Source organism: Dermacentor silvarum, chromosome 8, assembly GCF_013339745.2.
Source record: "Dermacentor silvarum isolate Dsil-2018 chromosome 8, BIME_Dsil_1.4, whole genome shotgun sequence".
Taxonomy (NCBI): domain Eukaryota; kingdom Metazoa; phylum Arthropoda; class Arachnida; order Ixodida; family Ixodidae; genus Dermacentor; species Dermacentor silvarum.
Window position 1 is genome coordinate 88,553,064 of NC_051161.1, and position 26,934 is coordinate 88,579,997.

General features: G+C 46.1%; 1 protein-coding gene across 1 annotated transcript in view; it reads left to right on the top strand.

The window, feature by feature from the left end:
* Positions 1 to 17,464, top strand: part of LOC119461545 (sodium-coupled monocarboxylate transporter 2-like) — a 65,367-nt gene extending 47,903 nt beyond the window's left edge. Inside the window, exons 12-15 of the mRNA XM_037722887.2 lie at positions 745 to 917; positions 4,913 to 5,016; positions 12,810 to 12,910; positions 15,326 to 17,464. Of these exons, the coding sequence (XP_037578815.1) occupies positions 745 to 917; positions 4,913 to 5,016; positions 12,810 to 12,910; positions 15,326 to 15,412 (465 nt within the window). The 3' untranslated portion in view covers positions 15,413 to 17,464. The remainder of the gene's footprint in view (positions 1 to 744; positions 918 to 4,912; positions 5,017 to 12,809; positions 12,911 to 15,325) is intronic.
* Positions 17,465 to 26,934: the final 9,470 nt, after the last annotated feature.

Consider the following 26,934-nt stretch of genomic DNA (forward strand, 5'->3'; position numbering starts at 1 on the left):
TCCCGCCTTGTGGCGTGCTCTTCTGTCCCTTCACTGTTCCACAACACGTATATGATGGCTGTGTCGGCTAATATTAGCTTGCAGATCAAAATATTCATTGCAGCGCAATTGGTTTCGTGCTTTTTCTGCACTACGACCTACACTCGCTTGCCAGTTCAACTTGTTAATCAACCGCTTCGTCGAGACATCTGGGATTAAAACACGGCACGTTCGATTGAGCTTACAGTATGGTGCAGAAACGTTCTACTAGTTCATGGCCATCGGGCAAGGCGTGGATGCACAAACAAATAAGGCATGCAAATATTTCTATTATGTCATACAACTTCTTTTCATATGAACGGCTATTTCAGTGTGGGGAAAGTAACACTAGATTTGCTGATTCTGTAAAACGTGTTTATGAAATTTGCTGCATTGACTAGAACTGCAGCTTAGGCGGCTCAATCAACTTTCTTGAGGCAACTGGTAACAAAAGCCTGGTGAATCGTGCACGTTGCGAGGGCACTGTAGTTTCGAGGCCACGCAGAGTTGTTAGTACAAAAACTATTCTTGCATGCTAGAAAGTGTTGACTCCAGGCTTGTCTCAATAGGTGCAATACCTTTACTGCTCTCCATAATTAAAACATTATCATGGCCAACATATTTCGTTTCGAAAGTCGATTTGGTGAAAACGTGTCCTATATATCGGGTCCACTAACGCAGTGCATTCCTTTGTGCCAAACTGTATTGCTGTTCTTTACGTCTTAGGGTGCGGGAATTTCGACGCTTCTGCTCCTGGGATTCCAGCTACTGGTCATGTGGCAGGCAATCTACAGTGGAGCCAAGCCCCCGCTCATGCCGGTAACGCTCGACTACTGTCCGGAAAACAGCACCCACCTTCAAAACAGCTCAAACTTTACAACGCTTCCACCAATTGAAAGGTGAGGGCTCAGTCACGGAATCGCCATGCGGAACTGACTAAAAGAACACCTTAGAGGCGCTTGTCTTATTCGCGTGGCGTCTTCCACTTGTTTATTAAATGTGGAAATTTGAAAATCCTCCTACACGTAGGGCCGGCTATCGTTGAACTATAGGTGTAGAAAACAGCAAAACATGAACACAGAAAGATAATGAAACTACAAAACACTATCAAATGTCTATAATCAAAAAGACAGACAGAGCAAATCTGTGGATCATGGAGAAAAAAGAGAATACTATTTTACAAGAACAACACAATGATCTAAACGTAATGAGAATATAGAGGAAATAACGTATGCATACTAACTATCGTTCAGAAAGAATTTATTCGTTCCCTATTTATGAGAAAATCTGGTAGAGCCTTTATGTTAAGGTTTGTTGGGGCTTGACCAGAGTCGAAGCAATTTTTGTACAGGGAAGTAGCGGCTTCCTAAAGCATTCAGAAGACTGCGTAAGAACTGTCACTGTTTGTCCTGTTGCGGGCACTCAACGAGACAGCACTCAACAGGAGCTTCTATTGTGATGCACTGCGGGAACTCAGATGATGTCCTGCTTTCTATGCGATAAAAGAAGTGACGTGCATAGGCTGCCTCGAGGCGTAATTAGTGTAGGCTCACATCCAGTGTGCAGTCCGTCTTCAGGTTTACAGAGAACCACATTCGAGGGTCACTGTGATACTGAAAAGATCACTTTGCATGGTCATCAAACCATGTCCTGCCGCATAACTTGTATAGCAGGCCACAAATGAGAGTTATGGCATCCGAAGGCGAGAAGGAAACAGATGTTAGTGATCTGAAATATGCGTTCCCTGCTCCCAGTTTATCTGTGAATTAATTTCCTACTTAACCAACATGAGTAAAATTAGCTGTAATTGAATTGTACTACAATGAAAGGCCGCGAGAGGTAAAGTTTGAGTAATTTCACAGCATAGAAAGGAAGTCAGATTAGAAACATTAATGCGTTAGTGCCTCCAAGACTGTTCAGAATTAGAAAAAAATGACCCATTTGCTCTTGTATGCACATTCGGAAACAAATTTCGCCGTTTAAAGAAGGCCTAATTATTGAAAACATACTCTCATGGTTTCACTTATGACCTCCCAGCCAGAACACGAGTAGAAATAACATTTTATCATCTTGATATTCAATGGCCCTAATTGGGAATTTGAAATTGTGCAGCGAACAAAAAGATGGGCATACTATGTGTCAAGTGTTTGCCAAGAATAAACGTTGCTGCTGTTGAGTTGTCTACGTCGACGTGTTACCTCGAAAACAAATGGTCAATGTTCCTTGCAGGGATAGCATGAAAAATCCTTGGCTAGTCCGACAACACCTGTGCTAATTTTCGAATTTTTGAAGTCAAATGAAAAGGAATAGTTGAATAGCCTGCCCAAGGTACTTCAAGGCCAGTGAAAGGTCACCGTTGTGGTTATGCTGTTATGCTGCTTAATTCGTTTCATTGGAGCTGCGCGCTTCGAATCAGATTGCGGTGTCTTTGTCGTCTATTTTTTTCTTAACCACGTGGAAAGAAAACGCTTCAGTAGATGACACTGTTCTAAAAGTCCTAAAACAAAATGACCGCTTTCGATAAGATTGCGTTTCTTTTTTCATTTTCTTACATGCAAAAGAAAACAAATCTATATCATTAATCAGAACTACTTTTAACAATATTTCTTTGCTGGAAGCTCTGACCCCTATGACATCGCTTTCGAAGAAGCGTCACAATCGCAAGGAGCAAATACAGCTCTACATGGCTCTTACTATAGAACTTGTGAATATCATTTGTAAAAAACTTGCTGGCTCTCGCGTAATCGAGAGTACATGTAAGCATGAAATGGCTACCGGCAAAGCAGATTGGTTGGCTATGATGCTAGCCAAAATCTTAAAATGAGTGTAGTGCATGTTCGCAACGGCGCAGCCCAGCACACACCACGCCACACCGCACCACAGCGCGGCACGCCATACTGTGCACTGGTCCTTATGGACGCTGCCCAGCTAGAAGAAAACCGGATGATGGCGGTACGACAGGCAGTGAAAGACGCTAGGGGGACAAAGCGCACTGCCCAGCTAGAAGCGCCGGAAGACGACGCAAAACCCACACTCTCGAGGCGGCGCAAAACCCGCGCCACGCAACTATAACCTCCGAGATTTGCGCGCGCCGGCTGGTTAGCGGGCGTGCGCAAATCTCGCAGGTCTTGACGGTACTCTCGGAACGCTGGCGTTCAAAAGCGCACAGGCAACCCTGTCTCAGCGCCAAAAGATGACAATCAAATGTAAGGTGCCCTGTATCTTCCTTTTGAACGTCGCTATTGGAAGTGACAAATACAACTTTAGCGTACTAGAAGTTACAGCTTGAGTGATATTGTGAACAAACATTATAGGAAGAACTCGGGAGCAATATTTTTTGTAAATTTTGGGGGGAGTAACTATACAGGGTGATCAAAGTCTTTTGATCACCCTGTATTTCTTTTTTAATTAGGCGCTGAGACGTACGTCAGAACCACCTCTACAGTAGGGTTATGTGGCGAGGGGACACAGAGTGAGATGATAGTTATCGCTGTTAGCAGTGCAATCACCAACAATTGAATAATTAACTTTTGACTTGCTGCAGTAAGCAGGCACGTTTGTATTGAAAGGTTAGAGGCAGTCGTGTTTCGACAGAGTTCCACTTGGCAGAATTCTAGCGTATCGTGCTTTGAGATATCGAACTGCGAAGTTTAATTGCCGTTCGCATGATTATGCATGCAAGACAGTGACGACCGGCGCAAAGCTCCTCCCTTATCTCGGCATAACAGAAGCTACCATCGTTATAGGCTTCCCGGTTCCGTGTTTTAATAGCGGTTCAGACTACTGCGTTTTGCGATTACGCCAGCCGAGAGTGAAAGGGGGGGGGGGGGGGGGCAGTTATCCCTTTTGTCTATGCCTCCTTCCCATTAGTCGGACAAAACGCCGTACGCAAAAGGCACGTCACATAAGGGGGGAGCTTTGCGCCGGTAATCATGCGAATGGCACATAAACTTAGCAGTTCGATTTCTCAAAACACGGATACACTATAAGAATTCTGCCAAGTGAAACTCGGTAGAAACACGACTGTCTCTAACTTTTCAACACAAACGTGTCTGCTTACTGCAGTCGGTCAAAAGTTAATTATTCAATTTTGGTTAATCGCACGGCTAAGAGCGATAATTATCATCTCACTTTGTGTCCCCCTTGCCACATAACCCTACTGTAGAGGTGGTCTTCACGTATGTCTCAACGCCTAATTAAAAAAAAAACTGTCAACTTAACTTTCATCACCCTGCAGTATATGCAATGCGATCCTATACAAAGGGTTGGTGGCCAGAGACCACATTTTCTTAACTTCTGACTGATTGCCCGGATGTTCTCGATTGAGTGCCCAGATAATGGCGGTCGCTTTAGGCTCAAGGTGACCTGAAAGTCACCAATAAAGGGAGCTAAAAGCATTTCATGCTTGAAACTCCAGGTTGCCAAACTTACCACGCCCATCGAGTTGTTCGGCGAGTCAGTACGTTATCAACAATAGGGAAAAAATGAGCAGGCTAGTTTTCATATTCATCAATTTTTTTAATTGTAGCTTCCTTGGGGCAACCGCTCGAAAGTTCATCCTTACAATCTGACCGTATAACACAAGCCGGCACACAATCATGTTTATACTCTTACGTGCAATGCCATGAACGTGCTGCTATAGTTGAGATTCTCCAGCCAGTGTGACCGCTTGTGACCAATTAAATGATTAACGCTTCAGTGTGTGTGCGTATCTGCTTGGTGTGCACTTTCTTTCATTCTTCACATATTTAAGACCTCTTTCCCCCTACCCCAGAGCGGGGTAGCGGACCCAGCACAGCCTTGTTCCCTATCATTTTTCTTTCTCTCAAGGCATGCATTAGCCAGCACTCCTTGAAATAACGAAATCGACGCCGTGTGTATACTTTCCTCGCAGGTCACACGACGCCTCCGACTCTTTTCAACTGTCTGCCTTTTGGAGTTGTCTCTTCAGCACGTGCGGCACAGTCGTGCTTGGAGTACTGATAAGCGTTGCAACAGGTACGTGACCGCTTTTTGCATAAAATGTTCAATTCGAGCTTCTTGCGACGAGGAGAAGGATGTTGTTTGCTGCAGGCAGATCTAGCCTTGATCGAATTGCCGGAGGCACTGGCACATATGAGAAGACTCCGTGGAGACGCTATGCGGAGAATATCGAAACAGTTAGGCGAGACAAAGACAAGCGCCCGTGCTGCGCGTGAACTCATTCTGCAAGTCCACGCCTTTAGCTTTATTCAAGATCTATCGCTTCCTTGGATATCACTCAGACTGACTAAGCCAGAGCGAGTGCAAGTCACGAAAAAAAAATGCGCCAGACAATGATCGTAGTCTTCGAATTGCACAGCTCCAGTTTCCCATCAGGATTTGCAAATGTTGCACACACCCTATATGTAGGCACTTTGAAGTCTGCACAGAGTAACTGCAAAACTAGTGAGGAACAATGCCCTGTAAGTGATAAGTCAGGTAAAAAGAATGGTGCACGGGGCCCGGATGACAACGTGCTTATCTGGCACCTTAATGCGGAGGAACTTTTTTTTTCGCTATAGGGAATACTTCGTAATTTGAGAACGCGTAGAGGTGCACTCCCCATTTCATCATACCCATACTTTTTGTGATGGGCTTAGATATTTTATGTTATCACAGCGAAGCTGTCTAAGGCTAGGGTACTATGTGTTTTTCGTGTCCATAAACAGATCTGCGTGTGCAAAAACTTAGCTGCCAAATTTGATGTAATATTGCTTCATTCTATGGGAAAGCTTATGCGTCTCATCACTTGGATATGCATTATCAGTATATTAGTTATCAATAGGCACCATTTTAAAAATCAGTACACTCTCAGTTAGATAATAAAGGTTTCTAAAAGATTTGCCGCTGCGCAAACCGCGTCGGCCATGTGTACGATATCGGGAAGCGTTGCGCGTACAAACGGACAAACACAGGAAAAAGACGTGAACGGATAGAGCGCAAACTTTGAACTGGTTTTTTATTTGTGTAGAAGCCACATTATGTAGACTGCTTTGACACGTGCCCGAAAAAGGAAGGGGGGAAGGGAGAAGGAGGGGGAGGGTTGCAAATCACGCCCACCTCAATTCAACAGCAGCTGCGCAGAAAATTATTTTCCGCTCGATACAGGGTAACAGAAGTGTCACTTATGCAAGTATCGCCTTTTTTCTTGATATAGAAGGCTTCTAAAAGTTCTCGGGAAGTTTTGTCGTTACTCCTGCCTAAAACCTTAATGCTATGGAACATAGGCACACAACCTTTGCATGCAATGCAATGAGCGGGCAAGTGCGCTCCTTCTCTTTTTTTGATTGACAAGGCATGCTCCCCCGCGCGTTCATTCACGCAGCGCCCTGTTTGGCCCACATATACCCGTCCACATTTGAGCGGGATTTGGTAAACAACGCCCGTGGCACACTTCACGTACGGTTCGGCATGCTTCACTCCGCAACCGCTTCCCCGAAGTCCTCCATTGATCCTCGGGCATAACCCAGATAGCTTTTTTGGAGCGGAAAAAACCACCGGGACGCCATGTCTGTTGGCCACTTTTTTTATGTTGTGGGCAACTTTGTGCATATATGGCACGACCGTGGTCTTCTTTCTGAGCAGGCGCTCAGTGCTGCTGCCACGTTTTTCTTGTTTTACCTTCTTAAGAAGTTTCTCGGCCACAGCCGTGATGACCTCGCAGGGGAAGCCGGCTGAATTCAGCCTGTTAATCTGATTGTAGAAGCTGTCATGCATTGCATGCGGACAAGACTTTGTGAGAGCAGATTCCAGGCACGAGTTTGCAATCGCCCTCTTAACTATCTTCGAATGCGCAGAATCATATGGAAGAAGCTCTTTCTGTGCTCGTGGAGCGTAATGCCAGCAGATATGATGCAAGCCTATCTGTAATTTAATATCTAAAAACTGCAACGAACCATTAGTTGGCAGTTCGTGAGTAAAAGTCAAACCATTGCCATATTGTCTAAAAAGCGTTAAAATACTATTCACAGAATCCGTGTTGCTCAAGGTTATATGTTTGGATAAAACGATTAAAAAATCGTCGACATACCTAAAAGCCTTGAGTACCCCTTGGTTAGAAAATTCATGATTGAGGGTATTGTCAATAGCAGCTAAAAATATATCACATAGGATCGGGGCGACACAGGAACCGATACAAATACCTTTCCTTTGAATGTAAAAGTCATCGTTAAAAGATATAAAGGTGGCCTGCAAATAAAATTCGAGGATGGACATGAAGCTGTCTACAGCAACCCCAGCGGAGTTTTGAAATGCTATTTCGCCATTCATTTCAATGCATTCTCTGACGGCAACAAACCATTTATCATGAGGTATTTATCATGAGGTAGAAAGCTATCTGGGTTATGCCCGAGGATCAATGGAGGACTTCGGGGAAGCGGTTGCGGAGTGAAGCATGCCGAACCGTACGTGAAGTGTGCCACGGGCGTTGTTTACCAAATCCCGCTCAAATGTGGACGGGTATATGTGGGCCAAACAGGGCGCTGCGTGAATGAACGCGCGGGGGAGCATGCCTTGTCAATCAAAAAAAGAGAAGGAGCGCACTTGCCCGCTCATTGCATTGCATGCAAAGGTTGTGTGCCTATGTTCCATAGCATTAAGGTTTTAGGCAGGAGTAACGACAAAACTTCCCGAGAACTTTTAGAAGCCTTCTATATCAAGAAAAAAGGCGATACTTGCATAAGTGACACTTCTGTTACCCTGTATCGAGCGGAAAATAATTTTCTGCGCAGCTGCTGTTGAATTGAGGTGGGCGTGATTTGCAACCCTCCCCCTCCTTCTCCCTTCCCCCCTTCCTTTTTCGGGCACGTGTCAAAGCAGTCTACATAATGTGGCTTCTACACAAATAAAAAACCAGTTGAAAGTTTGCGCTCTATCCGTTCACGTCTTTTTCCTGTGTTTGTCCGTTTGTACGCGCAACGCTTCCCGATACAGCTATGCACCAACTCGCCCAGCAAGAAGTTCTTCTAAACTACATGTGTACGATAGCAGCGCCCTTCCTCTTTCATCGTTAGAAGCGCTTGCGTGTCTAGCTTCCTTCCGCTCTCCCGGCGGGGCGGTCCCGTCGTGCCTGTCTAGTTTCCTCCGGTTCCCCGAGGTGGCGATTGTCATCCACGTGAATGTATGCCGCCAATCAAGACCGACCGCCGATGAAAATAATTGTGTGTGCATGTCTTTCTTCGGGATGACCGCCGTCACCGCTCAAGAGAAATAAAATTTGCTCATATATGTTATCTAAATTCTTTGTCCCGTCTATGTCTTGTGCTAAAAGACTTCGCTGGTAATCCACCTTCACAGCAGTGGAATGGCCCGCATTTTTTTAAATTGCATTGTGCCTAATTTTCTGCTCAAGAATTGGCTGCTAAACGTTCCTACGACAATGCGGCTGTTTGTGCACAGTTCTGTTTCGGTAGAGTAAGCTTAAGGGGAGTGGTATAGGAGAGGTTGAAGGCAACAGACTTTCAGTTGCTCCACTTCGCATTTTGGGAAGAACCTTCCGCACTGGCGTAGTGGCTTTGGAGTTGCGCTGCTGAGCCTGAGAGCGCGGGATCGAATGCTGGCCACCGCGGCCGCGCGTAGATGGGGGCGCAATGTATGCACTGCATGTAGGTTCAGGAACCCCAGGTGCCCGAAATTATTCCGGAGTCCCCCACTATGGCGTGCTTCCTAATCATATCGTGATTTTCGCACGTCAAATCCGAGTATGTGAAATTTTAAAAATAATTTCGAAGAAATAAATTTCGTTACAAAAGTAAAATGAATATGAAATAATGATAGTGATAATACAGAGGTATCAGAACCACAGTTTAGCAGATGCAAACACTAACGCAAACTGACATAGAGACAGGAAAAAGAAATAAATGACATAAATAAAAACAATTAACGTTGCACTGAATCGTTCCCCGTAGTGGCCTTGTCCAAGTACAGTTTCCAGACAGAATGGGTGCTCTAAGAAAAGGTAATTTTGGCTAATTGTTAATAATTCGGCATTTCTACAGTGTAGAAAAAAATCTTGCAGCAGTTGTGTACTTCTTAAGCCTTGACTTCTTGCGATACTTGACTTCTTGGCTTCTTCTCGATACTTGACTCCTTGACTTGCGATACAACAAAATAGAGGCTCTGGGAAACCACCGCAAGCGGTGGTTTCCTAGAGAATCAATTTTGTAGAGTAGGAGCCGCTTGTTACAGCAGATGCCTCCTCCATAGCAAATTCGAACATAGTTTCAATGGCAGAAGTAGTGAAGACAAGATGTCACTATCAAGACTAAGAGATGTGTTTCTAAATAATGTTTTAGGTTTCCCGCCCGGCTACGCCCCCTCCCCCGCTTCCCGAATAACTGCCTAATAGATCGCCCTTAAAAACGTTACCTTGCGCAACGGTCAAGCTTTTGTTTTACCCTTTTATTTACGTGCGTTCATCGTTATTTTTTTACTTGGGTTGCCACGAGGCATAACGTCATAATGGAGTGTGTTCAATAAATGTATGCAATACTCAGTCTCTTAAGTAGCACTGTGGTGTGCGACTGTATGAGAGCACTAAGAGTTTCGCCTAGCATCGCGTATGTGTTTGCAATATCACTTACCTGTTTTGTTTACATATGCAGCTAGACTTTATACTGAAGTTGGTATATGTTGTTGGGCTTGTTACCTGTCAGTGACGCCTTGGCCCAGTCAAGCTGTTTTATTGCCCCTTTTCTGCCAAGGCAGCCACCAACATTTTGTAAGCGTTGCAATAATAAATATGGTGAAGTAAAAATGGAGATCAGTCTAGAAAAAAAAAAAAAACAGGTGAAAATGGTGTAATAAGGCATCTACTCTCTGTGGCAACTTGAGATATATGGAGAATTTCAGTCCACTTCACTGGACCATGTAGCAGAGTAATTTATCTCAGTATATGTTAGAATCGTGTTACAAACATTATGAATCAACAGCAAAATTAGCAAAAAACAGACTCTTTCCTACTTCTGTTTCATGATGTCGTCTCTTTTTTTTTTACCAAGGACGTTGCCTCATTCGTTAGACTGACTGCGCTTTGGCAGCCGAAGTGTCAAATTGTCCGGCGCCAGCCGACGTATCAAATTGTCCTTATTGCATTTGGTCCTCATTGAAATGCAGATGTTTACTCTGATCTAATGTGGTTCATATAAAGGGGAGGTAGACTGACCAAAAGTTAACGAAGTTAATGAATTCCTTCACTAGATCAATGGTGAAATTTGTAGCGCGCATAATAGACAAGGACACATTGAAGGTGAACACACTGTATCCTTCACCTTCACTGAGTCCTTGTCTCGCCGTGAATACTTACCAACTCGCCCAACTATCAGTTCTGCTGTAGATCATTGGAATGAAGTTATGAGCCGTCAATATAATTATGATAGCCCATCATATTCTGGTAGCGGAATATAGTGTCGTGATTGTAATAATGAGAGTGTTTGTGATTGAGAAAAGTGGCATTGCAGTTGGAGTTGTACAGTTGTGCGTATGTCCTTTCCGTCGTTCACTCTGGTGGCTCTGCAGCGCGTTTCACTACAACCTATACAACCAAGCAGCTCCAGCAATAGACGTTCTCGCCAGCTGGTCTGTTTACACCGAAAGAAGCTCAATTTTGTGGTTTTACGTGCCATTACCACTATATGATTATGAGGCAAGCCGTTTTGGGGACTTCGGGTTAATTTGGACCACTCGGGTTCTTAACGTGCGCTGAATGTACAGTACACGGTCGTTCTTTCATTCTGTCTGCATTGAAAGGCAGCAGTTTACTCTGATCCAATGTGGTTCATATAAAGCGGAGGTAGATTGACCAAAAATTAACGACGACAATGACATGAATAAATAAAATGACGAGTGGTGGGACCGGGACAGCAAACTCAATTTCGACCTTTTCAACTGAGGCAACAGGAAAACATATTTTTGTGCCTCCGTTGAGCGATAGTTTAGTATTATCTGACTACTTTACAGTCGCTTGCCCAAGGGAGTAGCCACTGCATCTATGTATAAATCCACATTTACACAATTTTTATTTTTTTTTATTTTCAGGTATACAATTACGACAGTCGTGCCCACTGGTTCTACAATTCCTTAAACTTTAGGTTTTAATCATTGTGTATGGGCCAGTGCCTTCTTAACCCAATTTTGATCCTCCGAAACCCGCTACTCAGGTGGCGTCTGAATTAGGTAATTCGAATATTGCACAGCAGTTTTCAACGCACACAAAAGTTGAAGAAAGGTTCAGCTGTACCTGTGCAAAGTTCCGACGGGAAGTATTTATTATTGCGAAAGCATTATATGCCCCATTGCAAGAAAAAGCGGCGTCGTCGGTGGCGGCGTGACTCAGCAATATTGCCGAAAATGGCTGACGGCGCAAACAGTAATATGTCAAAAACGCCCAGATTGACATCAAATTTCTTAGGGAGGCTCCCGTAAACAAAGTAAATGAGTGGCTTTAAAAATAAAATTTGGCACATTTCGGTCTGGGTTGGACTCGAACCCGGGCCTCCGGGGTTCGAGACGAGCACGCTTCCTCGACACCGCGTCGGCTCCACGGTTCTGACTCACTAAAGGTGTGCCTAGTCGGTGCGTCATTGGACACGGGACGATGAAGCCAATGGAGAGGAGGTGACGCTACGTCACGAGTGTATAAAATGAGCGCGCTGCCTCCCGCACGTCACTTGCTCTTCGGATTACATCAGTGCTGTGTCTACTGCGATGGACTGCCGACGCCACATCATGAGCGTATGAAATGAGCTGGTCTGTGGCCAACGTATACGCAAACACACACACACACACACACACCGAATCAGCAGAAAGAACTTTAATGCACGTCCGAACACATCAATCGAAAACATTTTACTAAAGGGACTATAATGCTTTCGCATTCACACACGTGAGCAGTGTTTCTGCCGAATTTTCCCCTGCTATTAGCGATTGTGTCAAAAAAGTCGCAGTTTCACCCGAAAGGCGAAGCATCAATTGCGATAGCAAATTAGAGGGCAGCCATACGAAGTAACGATAGAAGCCTTATCGGCCCTATCAACTTATAAAACATAGGCATACTAACTAAATTAACAAGTATGGTGTCACGCGCACAAGCACCAATGAACGCATCTCACTCGATGACCGCAGAAACTCGCTGTGAAAACGCTGGAGTGAGTAAGCGCGGCTGCAGCAGCGAGCGAATTGACCTTCGGGCTGCCGCTCGCATCAACGCGAAGCAAGCAGCGAAAACACCGCGCAAGGCGGACTCTGTCACCACCGCAGGTGGCTTTCAAGGTACAGAGGCCCGGGCGGGCGCAAGCGGCGTACAACTGGCCCTTCGACCCTCCCTTCCCTCCCTCTGGAGCATTGCGCGCGACTGGAAGACGGCACACTTCCTTCCCGCTTCCCTCGCTTGCGTGCGTGAGATCGAGTTTCGATCGCCGGCTCCCCCTCGCACGCTTTCACTCGCACATAAGGCATACGGAGCGCGAAGACGATTTAATCGCCCTTGGACTTTATACTGAACCTCACGGCGACGCCAGAAATGCTCCTGGAGTGTCTGTATAATTGCTATCACAATAAAAATTCATACATTTCAGACCCGCAGTAATATACCAGTGTTTCATGCTGCAGTAAATTCATGTATACAATTGAAACTGCACTCGCAGATGCTGTATAACGTATTCCCTAGTCATGCAGTTTCATTCTGAATCGAGTTTATTTTAACTGGTGCTCTTGTAACAATGACCTGAACTTTTCTTTGTTTTGTTCACTGTTTGCTGCTCTTCTGTTCGTAGGTGAACACAAAATGCGGAAAGCTGAGGTAGCACACGTAAACAAGTGGTTTGCTCACCTCTGGAGAAAGCTGGGATTTGTCGAATATGACATCAAAGAACTGGTGAGTTGGAGGCGCACTACAACGTTAATTATACTTCTTTGTTAAAGCATTAAGTACTTCCTGTATTTAATCAATTTTAGGCATTCATTACGTCTCTGAATTGCGAGCAATATCGCAGTCAAGTTCAGCATATATTATATCGGTAGGATACCGGAAACCAGGAAAAGAACGACTTTCCTTCGGGACGCGAAATATACAGTCAGCATACGGAAAGCTCTACATAATCGCCTTTGGAGGAACACTAAAAAATATTAGTTCGAGCTTTACTGAAAGCTATGACTTCTGTAATAACGAATTCGTCATTCACAGCGAGAACAGAGCTTTCATAAACAATAGAATTACGAAAATTAGAAATCGGGGTCGCGGCACCTGTTGTTGGCACCTGTTGGCTCTTCTGTGGCGTCAGCACTGGCTAGCTTGAAAGAGAGCGCCATAACGGGAGGTCATCTGGAGGTCACTTCCGCTGGCCCGTTATGGCGCGAGCGGTCAAAATTTAGTAGCAGCAGCGGCACATTCGGCGGTGAATTTCTATGCAGCAAAGTGATGCAATGGCACACAGGATATGATGATACAAAAATTATGGCGTTTTACGTGCCAAAACCACGACCCGATTATGAGGCATGCCGTAGTGGGGGAATCCAGAAATTTGGGCCACCTGGGGTTCTTTAACGTGCACCTAAATCTAAGTACACAGGATTTTTTCGCATTTCGCCCCCATCGAAATGCAGCCGCAGTAGCCGGGATTTGATCCCGCGACCTAGGATATGATGATAGACTTCTATGTAAATATTCTATCAATCTAGTTCGACTTAAACTTATCTTCAGTGCCCCTTTAAGCACGAGATTATTTTCCACGTATTATGACAGTGTGGTTGAAATAATTTGCTTAATCCGTAAACTCGTGTAAATTTTTTGGCGTATTTTTTCATAGTGGCCGAGGTTGGGGTGACTACGTAAATCACGTCCGTTTACATGTAGCTCGATCTACTGCTGTAATCCATCGCATCAGGTACCTGTTGCCCATGCAGATTTATAAGCAGTTGTATTTTGCTCTAATCTAACAACTGGTATACTGCAATTTAACCTGGGGCACATGCAAGAAAACTGATTCAGCCAGATTATTTTGAATACAAAAAATGAGCTCTGTGCGCTTGTTCTCGAAATACTTCCATGGGTGACCACTTATTTCAGGCCTTTAATGTTCTTCCCATGCCCCTGTACCATACGTATTCTGTTGCTGCTCATATTTATGATAAAATTAAGCCGGACATCTCATCTTTTCGAAACACATACGTGAACAGAAATTTCAGTTATAGTCTACGAGTTAACTATCTCGTTTCCATTCGCGCCCGGACTAACTACGGCACCCAACACATAGATAACCAAATTGCTAAAAATTATGGGGGTTTTACGTGCCAAAACCACGATCTGATTATGAGGCACGCCGTAGTGGGGGACTCCGGAAATTTGGACCACCTGGGGTTCTTTAACGTGCACCTAAATCTAAGTACACGGGTGTTTTCGCATTTCGCCCCCATCGAAATGCGGCCGCCGTGGTCGGGATTCGATCCCGCGACCTCGTGCTCAGCAGCCCAACACCATAGCCACTGAGCAACCGCCGTAGGTCGATAACCAAATTGCTACAGAATGCAATGTGTATCCTTCAATAATTGATGACGCGGTAACCTGTAAAAATATTTTTCAATTTAAAAAGAAATTATGCTATTATCGCTATTATCGCCTATTATGCTATATCGCATCTAATACTCGTAATGTGTAGAAATTGTAGTGTTAGCGATATTCCTATTATCTTTTCTATCATGCACTGTAGTGTGACTGATGCATTTTCTTTCTTTTATAACGCCACGTGTCTTGATTAATTTCCAACCATACCAAACCTGAACTGACAAATTTTTGTTTCAATTTTTGTTGAATGACCATGTTCACCCTTCTGTCATTGATCTGTGACTCGGGGTGAGGCCTCGTCAGGAAATATGCTATTAGCTTCTTCCTTTTGCCTCACCCCATGAGCATGTTCTGCGTAGACATGTTCATGTCCGAATAAACAGATTTGATGTGATTTGATCTGAAGTATACAACTCTGAGATAGGAGAAAGTAATACCATATCTGTTAAATATTTCCACTCAACTTACGTGGTTCCTGGAACAATCAGAAACATATCCTGGCTTTAGCAGTCAGACAAAACCGCATGCGTCGGAGTGCTGTGAAAACTACCGAAGCCGCTCGTCACAAGTTCATTGTGCTAAGCTAGTGCCAACTAAATGTCCGGCCAAACTCTTTTGCCTATGGCGATATCACAGTGTACTGACCTCATTGCCAAAAGCACTTGGACTAAAGTTGCCGTCTGCTGGACATCCTAATTGGTTTGTGGCTGTATTTTTCTTTCTTTTCAGAATGGAGACAAGGAAAAGGACTATGATTTAACAACTGCTGCATTATTGCTTAACGGGGACGCACACAAGCCTGAGACTACGATATGATCGGCTCAAGATAAAATGCACCCTGAAACAATTTTGGCGATTTTGTAGAAACGTACTGATTTGTTAGGGCTGGTCCATCTGATCATTAAGTGACGTATATAAGCGCTCCGCGGAGAGTGTGTTATTTATTATAAGGTTTTAAATCTGTGCATCGCTAACGATCCCACTGCAACCGCTGCGATCGTTTTCAGCAGCCCGCTCCCGATTGACGTTGTTAGCCCAGTTGACGTCATTTGGGTGAGTTATCCGATTGGCTACCTAGGATAGGTCATCGATATTTTCCCAACTTTATGGTAACCAAATGTTCTTCGTAATAGTGGGAATGTTGTTTAATTTTTTTTTATAAAAACTAATAAGTAGCAGCGACAATTTATCACTCCACTGAAGCACTTCCGGCGCACAGCAAGTGTCGTCTGTTTGCGTTGCAACGTTCTCTATGTTGACGCGAGATGTGCGGTCAGTGTTGGACTCTGGCTTTCTTCTCGCGAGCACCATGGATCGCCCTTCTTACGTTGTGGGAAGCAAATCTAGCGATAGGCCGCATGCCACACTGCTACACCGACCGTGTCCCCGTGCAAGGCAACATGCGAGCGGAGTCGGCTGCAGCGCATTGGGCGGTCGGTATTCGATCCGCACCAGCATCTGCGCGTTTGCGGCCGTCACTTCACACCGAAAGATTACTATACCATAATAGAGATTTTAGCGTGCCCGGTATTCGGGTAGACGCAAGTGGACTAAGCGCTTTACGGAGTGAACAGAAGCGCAAACGTGAACGCCTTGCACTGTGCAGCCACCTGGTGGCACAGAGCCCAACCAGACAAACACAGTTAATATAGCAGTAACCAAGTGTATTCTAGTTTGCTGCTGGTGTAAATTTTTGGCAGGAGGTAATCGTGAGCAAGTTCTCCTTTTAAGTGTTCAAAATGTTTTACACTTGGCTACAGCAGTATTAGCTCTGTGTTGGTTGGTTAAGCTCTGCGTCACCAGATGACTGGACCCTGCAGGCTGATGAGGCCGCTCAAGTACGTCTACGCTAAAGCTGCTTGATCACATCGGTACTAGTACGGAGGGGCTTTACGCCTGCGCTCATACGTCAGAAAGCCCAGCTTGCCTGTGGTTACCAGACACGCCCGGCGCTACGACAGGACGCTCGCAACGCACGCTGCTTGGAAAGCTGTCGCTGGGGATTGACGGCCAGGTGGCTAGGGGAGAGGTTGAAGAGGCTTTGCGCGCTGGCTCCAAGACAACCGGAAGTTGACGACACGGCGTCACATCATGACGCAGAGCCCGTTAAGGCAGAGCTTCGCCCCGATTACTCGGCGAATGAGTTGAGAAGAAAAAGCACGGCTAGGGACGAGGGTAACTTGTAACCGTCTGTAGCTTTCTTAATATAAAACGCGTCATTCAAATTGGGGCGCGAATGTTTTATTATAGCTGTACCCCATGCTTCCACAAAATTTGTTCGAACCGTTTGAAGGACCCTCTAAGAAGAAAATGATCTCTATGTTTTCATCGCGCATTGATATTCGCTAATGCAAGAAATGTTTTTACTCAGTATGATGGCATCACCGCTTTCCAGAAAAATGCAATACAGTAAAAATAACCACCCTAAATGCAAATCACATATTTCCCTTCAAACACATCGTTTCCATCGTTCTCAAAAACCAGCGATTAAAGATGATTTTAGTTTCGCTTGAGCATCACTGCCATCCTCGTATTTTGGGCTCTTGCAGAAACGTTTTTAGCTGTATCGCGCTGCCTTACTCACTTCACTCACTAGTGCAGCAGAATGTAGTTGCCTACACCTCTGTAAACTGGCCTTAATAGTGATGCTTTGACATTGAGAGACGTGCTACTTTCGTGTAAATGAAAATATGCCACCGCTTTCATGTTACTGAGCGCTCTGCATTAACGGCATCAGATTGCACCTCCTGAATTCATCGTCATTAGCAACATCACGAATAATTCCATTCGTTCACATTGCGTTCATCTGCGTGTATTGTGCAAGCGTGTAAGCGGGCTAAGTGAAATAAAGACACCATTGCTTACCAACCTTTTGTGTCAAGGTCTGTGCAATAAACGCCAGCATTCTGGAATGCCCACCTTAGGGTATTGCAAGCCGAAATCTGAGATGTTATTTGGTGTTGACAACAGAAATACACATGGTCCATCTCCAACAGCGAGGTCACAAAGAATGGCGCTGGTCGTTTTAAAAGGAGCTTAGAATAGAGCAGGTTCTGAGGTTCCTGTCAAATCGACTTCTCTGAGACCAGTGTTTTGTTCGAGTACAAGATATGATATACGTGTAATGCAACCTTAAAGGGGCCCTGAACCGATTCTCGGGCTTGGTGAAGAAACACACTCCGTGGATAGCATACGCTAATGTGAACATCTCAGTTAAATGTCGCAGTCGTGCGCGGCGAGGGTAGCTCGCAAGGGGAGCGGGAAGTCACCTTTTTCTCAAACTCCCTCTTTTCAACAGAAGTCTGCTCCTCCTGTTTTCTGGGCGCTTTATTTAATAATATAGTAGATTCTCATACGCTGCTGCTTTGGGCTAATAATAGCTTACAGCGACCAAGAAGGGTGTTTTGGATCATTGCGCTTGTTTCTACTGTTATTGAGTATATTTATTGACGCAGTTTAATAAACAGAACATGTTCTTTGGGTTGGCAGCACCTCCCCCTAAGAACATGTTCAGTTACCAACTCACCGAGCTTGCTGTGTTAATAAACAGGCTGAAGTAAGAGATAATATGCTTTCTAATTTCGATTATAATTATGTACTTCCGGAAGAAGCCACCTATCGTCTGCTCACGCTCCGCGGCTGCCACCCACGCAGGAATGAAACATTGGCCACCCTGCTTATCGGTGTCGTAGGCTCGTAGTCGTCGGGTCTCGCAAATTTCAACTAGTTTTGAACGCACGATTAGCCTCGAACCACGCGAAACTGAAGGTCATACCACACGCACGCTTGCCAGCGCACGCCCACTCCTGGACGCTCCTCGTTAGACGCCTTGGCAGACTTCGCTTCGTAATGAGCTATTGATAGCGCTTCGAAATGCGCAAATTGGATGTGGCTACTATCTGTCGGTCAAGCTGTGACAGGACACAGCTGGTCCGCACCCCGTAGCACAGCCAGACAAACGGGTGCGACCCTGTCTCCTCAAATACGAAGGGAAACCAAGGCCAGAACTGGACGCTCCGATCACGGAGGGAGAGGTGTACGCCGCAACACGAGCCTTAGAGCGTAACAACGCTCCCGGGGCTGTCAAAAAAAGCAACGCCGTGATTAGAAACCTCAGCCCGATGCACATACTGGACTTGACGGAATATCTTAATGAAGAACTCTGCAGCAAGAGCCACCTACCGAACGAGTGGAAACACGTGGAAATCGTGACCATTCCCGAGCGCGGCTGGAAGCCCACGATCTACTTCGTGCCTCGGCAAGCTGTGCGAGAGGGTCATCGAAGCTCAACTCCAACACTACATAGAGGACGGCAATCTCTTCCCGCACACCATGCTGGCCTTCAGGCTGGGACTCTGCGCTAGACGCTTTCCTAATCCGAAGGGAGAAAGTCCTCAAGGGTGTCCCGAAGGGAGGAGAACAACTGCTCGCACTCGACCTGAAAGGGGCCTTCAATAACAACTCTCACGAGACCATCCTCAAGGGACTGAACGACATCACCTGCGGGGAGCGCACCTTTAATTACGTAAATTAGTTGCTGATGGGCCGAATGGCAACCATCGGAATAGGCGAGACGCAATCGGAGAAGGTCGACGCGCCGAGCTAAGAAACGCCACAAGGGGCGATAGTCTCCCCGATTCTCTTCAACGTCACAATTCTAATATTCGCCAAAGTGCTGCGGAAGATCCCGGACCTGGTTTACAACCTGTACGTAGATGAAATCGCGCTCTGGGCCACCAAGGGCTCCCTTGCACAAAAAGAGGCTACCCTTCAGGAGGCCGCGGTGGCCGTGGAGAGATTCGCTGCAGCGAGCGGGATGCGTTTCACGCCCGAGAAGTCCGAGGTGATCCGGGTGCATGGAGGAGGAATCTACAAGTCCCCCGGCCCCATAGACCTCTATTTAGAGGGCCAAAAGATCACGAAGAGCAATGAGACCAGCATTCGGAGCCTTTGGATCCAGAGCAGCCCGATAGCCTCTCACACCATCCAAACCCTCAGGTCCGCCACGAAGCAGATCTCGTGGTTTGTAAAAAGAATAAAAAGCCGCAAGGCCATGCGAGAAAAGGACACGCTCCGCCTCGTCCAGGCCATGGTGATCAGTAGGGTGACGTATATATATATATATATATATATATATATATATATATTTATTTATTTATTTATTTATTTATTCCTCACAGGCCCCGAGGAGCATTGGGTGAGGGGGACACACCAATAGATATGGCACCAATCATGCCATATCACTACCACTCGCTAAACAAACAAGACCAAGAATAAGTCGATGCGTACAAAACGGCCCTAGGTTTCCCCCTCAAAACATCAAACGAAAAGTTAGTGGCTCTTGGGATCTACAACACTAACGGACGTGGTTATGGCTTCGCGAAAAGCCAGACTACAGAACACAGTGGAGGGCAGAGACATCCTCCACCCGAGCGGAACGGCAACGGAACTCAGTGCCCTCGATGGGCAACGATCCCTCCCGCCCGAGGTCAGAAGCAAGATCAAGGCGTGCCGCATTCCGATGCACATCAGTCATGAACTCCACGAAGGACGACGCAAGTCTCGCGTCGACAGACTGCGCCGACAATTCAAGGGTGACCCGTACGTAACTACGTGGACATGTCGGTGTACCCCAAAGGGGGCCTCTCGCGGTAGCCGCCGTGAATGGGAGAGACAACTACTTGACCCTCGCGGCTTCCGTCAGAGCAGAGACACCGGATGCGGCTGAGACCATAGCCACGGCACCCGTAATAAAGAGCAACAAGATAGGGCGGGCAAGGAAGTTCACTTCCTTACCGACTCGCAACAGGCCTGCCGTAACTTTACCAACTGAGGAAGACCGCTGCTGGCGGCCCGGATCCTATATAGGCCCGAGGCTGCAAGAATCCCATCCAATCACGTGGATGCCGGGCCACACGGGACTGGAGGGGAATGAAAGGGGGAAAGCCTTAGCTAGAGCGCTAATCAATCGAGCGGGGTAAAACCAATCGTCCCATCAATCCCCACCCCACCCTTTTCCTTCGTGCCCTTGCCCTCCAATTATGGCGACCGCCTCAAAATCCAGCATCTCAACCGCAGGATTTATCCTTCCCCTCATAAAAAGCTTAGCACTGAAGAGAGAGTAGTTCTGAGACTTATCCAAACAGACACATTCCCAAACCTACACAGATACAGATACCTGGTGCGGCGACACACGCTGTACACCCTTCCACATCTTGTGCGGGTGCGGGGGCAAACCTCAAAACTTAAAGACGCCTAGCACGTCATTTGATCGGTGGGAGGTAGAGCTGACCGGCGGTAACCTGGCGGGCCAAAAAGCACTCGTCCAGCAAGTTTATCGAGCAGCCATGGCCAGTGGAGTCCTGGAATGAGGACACCACCCACTCGACCTCAAGAGCAACGACCTCGATGGTTGAAATAAATGTTTTCTCTCTTATTCTCTGTGTTTTAAGTTCTTATTTGTTGTGCGATGATCAGAGGCCATCGTGCCACTTAAACTTTCCAACCCTCAATTAAAATAATATTCATTACGCGGGCACATGAGAAAAAATGAATAGGGGTTGCGAAGTATAATACCCAAAGCGCGAAGTTTTCAGGTAAAAACCAATAAAAAAAAAACTCGCCGTGTGCCCAAGCCGTTACTAGTATTATTTTAGAACAAGCTTGATGATGCGCTTAACCATGAAGTATTAGCGAAACCATCATTGTTTTCTTTAACTCCCTCAGAAATTACTGTTTAGTTTTCATTAGTTATTACAGTTAGCACGAGTTAAGTCGTAGGCACGGTTTGAGCGGTGAATTAAATAGAAAGTTATAGCTCAGCGTTACGGGCCAGGGGCTCAGCGGCCGAGTGGAGACGGCACTGCGCATGTGCGGTACGCTGGCGCGGCCAGCGTGTTTACGGAGCGGGCCCTTCGCTCCGCTGGTTCCCTCTCCCCAGAGGAGCGCGCGCAGTGGACCAGCGTTTTTGCGAAACAAACATGGCGACCACCCACGCGAACAGCCGCATGTCGTCGGCGTCGTATTCAAATGCGGCGCTGGCTTACCTGCAAGCGAAAAAGCCTCGCATGTGTTTCACCACTGAAGGGAAACTCGATCTGTATTGACCCTTTTCGCGGCGATCCCGTGGGCGCTACCATGTTTGATCACGTGGTGACGCGTCCATTGCTTACCTCAACTGCCTCCGTTGCCTCCTTGTTTACAATGGAAGTGTACGACGCCGGCGCGGCTTAGAAAACCTCTGTTTTCGGAAATATCGTAGACGGTGACTAGGTGGACGACACGAAGCTTTGATCACAGCTTCAGAGAACATGCAAAAGCGCTTTCGGAGCTGATTAAGCTATGTCCAAACGGCGCAAGCAGCGTATATGGTGCTTGTTCTAAAAGCGGGGCTAAATATGTATTCCAAGCTATCCAAGCTTTAAGATTATGAATTCAATCAGGATTAGTGTGTTTTGCTCTTTGTTCTTTATTCGGCAAATATTTTGAAGCAGTGGCTTGTCAGTTTCTGACTCAGTGAAGTTCCTCGGTGCGGCCACTATCTGATTATTTTCTGCCTAATCGCTCGCGGGTGTGCTCAGTTCCGATAGATTTGTTCTTGCTGCGCACAAGGCTTGAAACGTAGCTGTTTTGTACATTGTAATACCTTGTAGCAAATATATATTACAGCTAGTAACTCGCTTACTCTTGTGGACTGTCACGAAGCATTCAGCTTCGACCATTCGTGCGCGATAGGTGTCCGTCATTTATTGTGCGTATACAGTGCGCATGTATTCAAGTGAGGGCCTATTCACTTATTCTTGATACGTCGGCGATAGAGTGGGCGTAAGTTTTCCTGCCATTTGGGACAGATGTGTATAGATAACGTGCGCGAAACTTACTACGACAGGAAGCGGCGCTACTCCCTTTGTCATTATTTAACGAGTGGTACTCACTCTTGCCGACGTTCTGGGGATGAAGCCCTTTCTTTGAAGGCTAGCGATACAAGGCTGGCGGATGCGCAAATTTCTGTATCCTCGAGGAAAGCCGTACATCACGAAGTGCCGGTAACACGTTCGGACAGTTGCAGCAGCAGTCCGCGAACTTGGCCACACAGATTCTTTCTATTCCTTAACATGCCAGTCACTATTTTTGCAGCCAACTACTGCACACGTCTTCAATCCACATGATTCAATCTAGCATGATTGGAGCACACTTTGTTAGCGAAAGCTCAGTTGCATTTCCGACAGCTGATCGCACAGAAGCAAGGTAGAAGCGGTAATGGTTTCGTATTCGTGCGCGGTCGCTGAGGAGAGGTATGGGGCGCCGCCGTGAGCGCCATCTCGTTTCTCTAAAACAAACTGCTCCGCGAAAAGGGTCAATATTGCGAGATGTTGCAACAACGAGGCCGTTTGGCGACGATTTGATGTGGATGACCGCGATCGAGAACCTGAAGCAAGCGCTTTTCCTCGAGTTGACGCTAACTCCAACCTTGTTCGACAGGTGGCGCAGCAAAGCGCTCAGTTCTAAAATCCCTATATAAGAAAAGTACCGCCATCCTTTGATAAACGCCGCTTCTCTCTCTCTCCTGTATCTCCGATTGGACGATGATAGCACGCGCTTTTCACTTCTTTATATTTTCTTTTTTTCCGCCTCAGAGCAATGTTGAAAGTCCTCTGCGCAGCCGCAGTCGCCGGCGGCGGCGGCGGCGGCGGCGGCGGCGCGCACCCGGCCTGAAAGCTTCAACCTGGACTTTCTAGGTGCGCCGCCGTCGACTTGGCTTTCGCAAGCAAAAAGTAACGAAAAAAGCAAGCGCTTTAGGAGAGGAGGCGGCGGAGGAAAGAGTAGATGGCGGTACTTTTCTTATATAATGACTTTACTCAGTTCTACTCAGTTCAACAGAGAGAGAGACCGCTGAGCTAAAGCTCTTCTTTCGTGCGGCGCTACGCTGCCCTTTACGCTCGCCCGCTCGTTCCGATGGCCCGTAAACTCGCTGAGCTATAACTATCTAATTTTATGCGCAAGTTTCAAATCACCCATTGGGCGAAATGCAACTCCACTAACGTAAAACCTGGGCAGGTACGAAGCATGCAGTGATGCACCACTAAATATGGACTCATACTCCCTTAAGCAATGGCTCATAATTGCGCAAACGCGGCCTCCCCATTACGACGACAAAAGAAAAGTGAAATTCTACGCTGGAATGATGAGCGGCAACGCAGCCAGCTGTGGAAGATGACGACGACGATCAATCCGGAAGCAGTGGCACGAGCGCGTGCCAAGCGCCAGCACGAGCCGCTTGCTAAAGGGGGAGGCCGTGACGACGACGACAGGAGACGCCGATAGCCCGAGCGCATAAGGTGCGTCGCACCTAAAAAAATATATAAAGAACCAACCGTGGTTGCTATCAAAGAATCCGTATAGCATATTTTGGGAGATGTTTATTTTTTGCACTATGTTGCACTATGTGTTATGGGTGGCACTCCTTATCGATACCACAGCCGACCTGGAGCACGTGTCTTGTGTTTGGAATATTGCCGGCGCAATCGGTTGTTTGGCTGCTCCGTCCGCTGTGTTGGTGGCGGCACCCCGCCTTTCTTCCTCGCACGCACGAGATTGAGCCGCGAGCGTCGGCTGTCCCTCGCAAGCTTACAGTCGTACATACAGCATACGGAGCGCGGCAATAATGTTACCGTGTTTGGACTTTATACGGAACCTCACAGCGACGTCCACGGCCACGGCGACCGCAGAAGGGCGCTTTGAGTGTCTATATAATTGCTATCGCAATAAAATGGGACTCCTTGCCCCGCAGACCAACGATATGAAAAGGGGCCGTTACTTGGCCAATACCAAACTCTACAGCCTCCAGCACTCGCAAACATCAATGGGACCCAGGTAGCCCAACAGCTTTGGGCCAAGCACGGCCCAATGCCTGCAGAAATCGGTACCAATTGTAGCCCAATCCTGACATCATGGCAAAGTGCAACCCGACCCAAGGTTCACCTACTGTTCGAGCTACGATTGTACGTGCAGTTTGCCATTGTAGTATCCAATGTGTTACAATCATAGAGCCAGTGCTCAGCCATTTTGCATCCAATGTGCTTCAAGCATAGCCATTGCTCAGCCATTTTGTTGCTTGTATGCTGGCTTACTGCCTATACAATTAGTAGCTAAGCAAGAAAATAAGTGCAGGAAGGCATAGTCCTGCAGACACATGCAAATTGTAAACGAAAATACCGTTTATTGAAAATGAACTATTTCATTTTCATTTCATTTTATTTGTGCCCATTTACAAGCAAATGGAGGGGGCCAAGGTAAAAGCTGTTTATTGGCAGCTTGAGTGGTCCCTGGCCCCCTTTACATATTGGCAGACCGGTGGCAAAGAACACTTTCAGAAATGAAACAAAAAATAACAGTGGGTAACATATTGAAGGGAGTAATCACATTTCTTTCACTGTGAGTAGACGTGGTTTCACTGTACCATGGTGTCTTAAATTATAGTTTTCGCAAGACAGATGAGCTCAGATGGTGTCAAGGCATGAATGTCAATTCCGGCTTCTATATAAGAATTTAGTAGCCGTGGCAAGGTTTTGCGACCATTTGATGGCCGTAATTTGTTCTCGAAAAAGGTATGAGCCATTTTTCATGGCTGCGCGTGTCATATGTGGGTGTATATTCTTTTAAATTTGCTATGTTTGTTATTAGGTTGCTTCTATCTTTGACCTGAAAGTAGTAAGTGCGTAGGAGAGTTTGTTTGTAGAGATGATGACTTTTTGTTATGTTGTACTTGGTGAAAAGACCTTCAGTGTGTCAGTTGTACGGCACATTTGCAGTGGCGCGTGTTACTTTTTTTTGCATCAGTAGTATTTTAGAGAGATTGGACGCCGATGTTGTGCCCCATACAAGATGGCAATAATTTGCATGCGAGGCAAACAGTGCATTACAAATGATCAATTTAGCTGACGTTGGTAAAAGGTACCGATTTCGATGTAGCATACCTGTTATGCGGCTCAGTTTCCGGAGTATAAAATCAACGTGAGCGTCCCATTGCAACGTGTTGGTAAAGTACACGCCAAGTACTTTTACTGCGTCAACAACCTCTATATTCTCAGAGTTGTAAAATATCTTGGGGATCAATGGAGTACACATACCTCTGGTTTTAAAGATGACTGCTTATGTTTTATTGAAGTTTACTTTTAAAAAGTTGTCCTGGCTACATTTTGAGAGAGGGGTGAAGAGAGTGTTCGCTGCACTAATGAGGCCTGTATAAGAGTTGTTTGATAGAAAAACACTTGTATCATCTGCGTAGTTTGTTAATTTCGCCTCTCGGTGGATAAGAACTATGTCATTTATGTAGATAATAAATAGAAATGGACTAAGGATACTTCCCTGAGGGACACCTGTTTGTATTTGTCGTGCAGATGATATGCTAGTGTTTATAGACACATATTGCTGCCAATTTCTAAGGTAGGATGTCCGTAACTGAAGAGGAAGGCCCCTGATGCCATATCTTTCAAGCTTAAGTATTAGGGGGTCATGATTTATGCAGTCAAACGGTTTTGTAAATTCCATGAATAGACCAATTACAAGTAACTTATTTTCGAGGTTTTGCAGTATATATTCTTTCTGTGCTACTAGTGCTAGTTCTGTTGATTTACCTTGTTGAAAACCGTATTGAGCGTCTGTGATTAGCTTATGTTTCTTGCTGAAAGATGTTAATTGGTTGAGCATTATTTTTTCCAGACCATTAGAAAACTGCGAGAGAATAGATATCAGGCGGTAATTTTTTTATATCGAACTTGTCACCTTTCTTGTATAACACAATTACTTTTGCAATTTTTATTTTTCCAGGAAAAGTACCTGATGTTATGCATCACCTTAAGTACCTGATGTTATGCATCACCTTGCACCTTCATCATCATCATCATCATCAGCCTATATTTATGTCCACTGCAGGACGAAGGCCTCTCCCTGCGATCTCCAATTACCCCTGTCTTGCGCTAGGGTATTCCAACTTGCGCCTGCGAATTTCCTAACCTCATCATCCCACCTGAGGTTAGGAAATTCGCAGGCGCAAGTTGGAATACGCTAGCGCAAGACCTTGCACCTTAAGTATCCTTAAATATGGACGGCAGGCTCCCCGTGGCTTGAAGATTGCTGCTGAATTGATGGTGTGCTAAGCTCAGCTCCATGGGCAGAAGCAACTAGGCAGGAGGGGCCGACGGTGAACTGGCCAGGGCCCTGGGGGCAAGGGTGGGGCAAGGAGAGGCCAGCAATGAGCAGGCATTGATTCCTGCCCTGAGGGCAGGGATCATCGCGCGGCTCTGCTGCTGACGTTTCTGGGAAACGCCTTTTCATGC